General features: G+C 57.0%; 1 protein-coding gene across 1 annotated transcript in view; it reads right to left on the bottom strand.

The window, feature by feature from the left end:
- The window catches only part of LOC121339064 (neurexin-2-like), a 36,417-nt gene that overhangs the window by 27,235 nt on the left and 4,443 nt on the right, over positions 1-4,739 (bottom strand). The window contains exons 2-5 of the mRNA XM_041410540.1: positions 4,631-4,651; positions 3,726-3,742; positions 2,894-2,948; positions 1,383-1,684 (exon numbers count right to left, since the gene is read on the bottom strand). Coding sequence (XP_041266474.1) covers positions 1,383-1,684; positions 2,894-2,948; positions 3,726-3,742; positions 4,631-4,651 — 395 coding nt within the window. The remainder of the gene's footprint in view (positions 1-1,382; positions 1,685-2,893; positions 2,949-3,725; positions 3,743-4,630; positions 4,652-4,739) is intronic.

The raw sequence follows: 4,739 nt of genomic DNA, 5'->3' as shown, positions 1-4,739 counted from the left end.
GTTGTGATGGGGGGGGGGGGGAGAACCCCCCCCCCGAACTCCACCGGTCACCCCCTGTGGGGGTTGGGCAGAGACCCCTCCCCCATCGTGCGTCCAGTGCTCCCAGTTTGGGAGGGTCCATGGAACCAGTGCTCCCAGTTGGGGAGAGAGAGATCCTGCGGTCGGTGCTGCCGGCGGGGTGGTTGAGCAGCGTGTCCAGTGCTCCCAGTGCTCCCAGTTGGGTGCTTGAGCAAGACACCCAGTGCTCCCAGTTGGGTGTTTGAGCAAGACACCCAGTGCTCCCTGTGCTCCCAGTTGGGTGTTTGAGCAAGACACCCAGTGCTCCCAGTGCTCCCAGTTGGGTGTTTGAGCAAGACACCCAGTGCTCCCAGTTGGGTGTTTGAGCAAGACAGCCAGTGCTCCCAGTTGGGGACAGGATCGAGGCTCCCAGTGCTCCCAGTTGGGTGGTTGGCCAATGCGTCCATCACCCCCAGTTGGGTGGTTGACCAGCACAACCAGTGCTCCCAGTTGGGGAGCAGATTGATTAACCCATTGCTCCCAGTATGCCCAGTTCTCTAGTTTAACCTAACACCCAGTGCTCCCAGTTGGGGAGCTGACCAAGGCTCCCAGTGCTCCCAGTTGGGGACTTGCCCAAGGCTCCCAGTGCTCCCAGCTGGGGAGCTGACCAAGGCTCCCAGTGCTCCCAGTTGGGGAGTTGACCAAGGCTCCCAGTGCTCCCAGTTGGGGACTTGCCCAAGGCTCCCAGTGCTCCCAGCTGGGGAGCTGACCAAGGCTCCCAGTGCTCCCAGTTGGGGAGCTGACCAAGGCTCCCAGTGCTCCCAGTTGGGGAGCTGATCAAACCAACCATCATTCCCAGTTGGGGACCTGCCCAAGGCTCCCATCTCTCCCAGTGCTCCCAGTTGGGGAGCTGATCAAGCCAACCATCACGCCCAGTTGGGGATCTGTCCAAGGTTCCCAATGCTCCAAGTTGGGGAGCTGCCCAAGGTTCCCAGTGCTCCCAGTTGGGGAGCTGATCAAACCATCTCTCCCAATGCTCCCAGTTGGGGACCTGCCCAAGGCTCCCATCTCTCCCAGTGCTCCCAGCTGGGGATCTGCACATCTCTCCCAGTGCTCCCAGTTGGGGAGCTGCCCAAGGCTCCTATCTCTCCCAGTGCTCCCAGTTGGGGACCTGCCCAAGGCTCCCATTTCTCCCAGTTGGGGATCTGCACATCTCTCCCAGTGCTCCCAGTTGGGGATCTGCACATCTCTCCCAGTGCTCCCAGTTGGGGATCTGCACATCTCTCCCAGTGCTCCCAGTTGGGGATCTGCACATCTCTCCCAGTGCTCCCAGTTGGGGAGCTGATCAANCCCCCCCCCCCCCCCCCCCCCCCCCCCCGCCGTACCTGCCGCAGGTTGCGCGTGACGCGCACGTGGTGCCAGCCGCCGTCGTGGAACTTGCCGTTGACGGGCTCCACCAGCGCCTCGAAGGCGCCGGCGCCCAGGTTGATGACGAGCCACACGGCGCCGGCCTTGAGCGACAGGTTCAGGAAGTCGGCGGCGCGGCCGGTGTGCAGCAGGAGCCCGTGGCGCTGCCGCGTGCGGAACGCCAGCGCCAGCTCGTCCGCGCTGCTCTGCACCGGCGACCGCGACACGTCGTAGCAGAAGAACTCGCTGCCCCGGAACGTGGCCACGTACTCGGCGCGGCCTGGCGGTGGGGACAGCGGGACATCGTGTGGGGACAGCGAATGGGGAGGTTGGCAAGGGGGTGTGGCACTGGGGGGGTGTCGGTGGGAGCTGGCGGCAGGGGATGGGGAGGTTGTGACAAGGAGGTGTCGTGGGGAGGTTGTGGTTGGGGACATTGTGGTGGGGGCATTGTGATGGGGACGTTGTCATGGGGATGTTGTCATGGGGATGTTGTCATGGGGACATTGTCATGGAGACGTCATGGAGACATTGTGATGGGGATGTTGTCACAGGGACATTGCCATGAGGACATTGTCATGTGGACGTTGTCATGGGGACATTGTCATGGGGACATTGTGATGGGACGCTGTGATGGGGACGTTGCCATGGGGATGTTGTCACAGGGACATTGCCATGGGGACGTTGTCATGGGGACGTTGTCACAGGGACATTGCCATGAGGATGTTGTCATGTGGACGTTGTCATGGGGACATTGTCATGGGGACATTGTGATGGGGACGTTGTCATGGGGGTGTTGGCACAGGGATATTGGCATGGGGATGTTGTCATGGAGACATTGTGATGCAGATGTTGTGATGGTGACATTGTGATGGGGACGTTGTCATGGGAATGTGATGGGGACATTGTCATGGGATGTTGTCATGGGGACATTGTCAGTCATGGAGACATCATGGAGACATTGTCATGGGGATGTTGTGATGGGGACGTTGCCATGGGGACGTTGTCATGGAGATGTTGTCATGGAGATGTTGTCATGGTGACATTGTGATGGGGACGTTATCATGGGGACGTTGTCATGGGGACATTGTGATGGGGACGTTGTCATGGAGACATTGTCATGGGGACGTTGTCATGGGGATATTGTGATGGGACATTGTGATGGGGACATCGTGATGGGGATGTTGGCACAGGGATGTTGCCATGGGGACATTGTCATGGAGACATTGTGATGGGGACTGTTGTGATGCGAACGTTGTCATGGGGACATTGAGATGGGGACGTTGTTATGGGATCTCAGGTGTGTGTTGGGGGTTTGGGGGTCCTGGGAGGTTCTGGGGCTTCCCAGGTGAGCACAGGTGTGGGGTTTGGGGTTCCTGGGGGTTCCCAGGTGTTCACAGGTGTGGTTCCTGGGGGTTCCCAGGTGAGCACAGGTGTGGGGTTTGGGGGTCCCAGGTGTGCACGGGTGGGGGTCCCGCTGCCCCTCACTGACCTTTCGCTGCTTGCTGGATCTCGCCGGCGCCGCGGCCGGGCCCCCCCTCGGCGACCTCGGCGGGCCCTGGGGGAGGGGCGCGTCAGGGCGGGGCCCAGGTGTGTCCAGGTGAAAGCAAAAGTGGCGGGAAAAGGGAAAGTTTTGGGGGGGAAAAACGGGAAAGTGGTTAAACTCGGGGGGGGGGAGGGAAATGGGGCAAAGTGGAGGGAAATGGGAAATCGGGGGAGGAAATAAAAATAATGAAAGGGAGGGAAATGAGAGAAAGGGGGGAAATGGGGAAAAAATGAAAAAATAGAAAAAAGGAAGAAAGGAAAAGGAAGGAAAGGAGGGAAAGGGATGAAAGCGGGGAAAGGGAGGAAAAAGAGGAAAAAAGTGAAAAGGGTCAAAGCAAGGGAAAGGAGGAAATTGATAAAAAGGGGAAGTCAGCAGCACAAGGGAAAAGAGAAAAGGAAAAAAAAAAAGGGAAAAAGTGGGGGAAATTAAAATAATTCTAAAAGGGGAAAATAAAGAAGAAAAAGACCAACAAAGGGAAGGGAAAAAATGAAGGTGAAAAAAGAACTCTGATATAAAACGTGGAATATTCAAAGTATTTATTGAAAGAGTAAAAAAAAAATTCAGAAGGAAAAATAATTAATATAAGAAGATAATGATAAAAAAGGAGAAAGATATTAATTAACATGGGAAATAATAAAAAAGGAAAAATAATGAACTGGGAAATTACTTTAAAAGGGGAAATATCTTAAAGAGTAGAAAATCCATAAAAAGGGGGAAATAATCAAAGTAAAGGGAAAATCACGAGAAAAAGAAAAATATTAAAATAAACACTATTAATAAAAAAGGGAAAATAATCTAAAACAACGAAAAATAAGGAAAAAGGCAAAATAACGGGAAATGTAAAAGAAAAAAGGGGGGGAAAAAAGGAAACAGTAAAGGAAAAGCGGCAAAATGGGAAAAATAGAGGGAAATGGGAATGAAAGAGAAATCAATTAAAAAACATAAATATTTTTCCCCCCCCCGCCGCCTTCCCGCGGGTTTTTCCCCTTTTTCCGAGGTTTTTCGGGGAAAAGCCGGGGGTGGGGGAGGGGATGAGACACGGGGGGGCGGGGCCGCCCCTGGCGCGGGGACCCTCCCCCACCCCGGGACCCTCGTGCGGGGCACGTGGGGGGCAAGCCCCGCCCCTCGAGCGGGCCACGCCTCCTCGAATAAACCACGCTCCGCCCCTTTCCTTGCCCTCGTGCAAGCCCCGCCCCTTGGGACTGGGCTCAGCCAATCCACAGCAGCCTCCTCGCCCCCTCCTCCCATTGGCTGCCGACGCCGCTTAAATTTGCATATCTCCGCCCCCACTCGACACACACGCTTCATTGGCTCGGCGGTGCCGGTTTCATTTGCATAGCGGCATCCTATTGGCCTTCCCGGGCAGTTACGTCATGGCCGGGGAGCTGCAGGGTGCCGCCTCTCGCTTGGCTCCGCCCCCTGCGTGAGCGTCACGGGAGCCACGTGCTCCGCATGAGCGCCAAGCCCCGCCCCTGCCAATATTTTGCATAAACCACGCTCTCTGCCGCACAGGCCACGCCCCCTTGAGTTGCACACCTGGTGCCGTGCACGCCCCTTACACAACACCTGAGGCAGACCCCGCCCAGCCCAGGTGTGGCACGGGGCTTTGCACGGCCACGCCCCCAAATCCCGCCCAAAATCCCCCTCTCCAAATCCCCCTCCCCAAATCCCTCCCTCACTCACCTTCCACCGCGGGTTCTTCCTCTGGGGGTCCCGGGGGGGGCAGCAAGAGGGGGAGGGGCAGAGCGATTAGTGCCCAGGACCCCCCAGGTGTACCCCCATCCCCCTCCCC

This window comes from Onychostruthus taczanowskii, unplaced genomic scaffold (genome assembly GCF_017590055.1).
Source record: "Onychostruthus taczanowskii isolate IOZ18803 unplaced genomic scaffold, ASM1759005v1 scaffold327, whole genome shotgun sequence".
Classification (NCBI taxonomy): Eukaryota; Metazoa; Chordata; class Aves; order Passeriformes; family Passeridae; genus Onychostruthus; species Onychostruthus taczanowskii.
The sequence above is the reverse complement of the archived record's forward strand: the minus strand, read 5'-3'. Positions and strand labels throughout refer to the sequence as shown.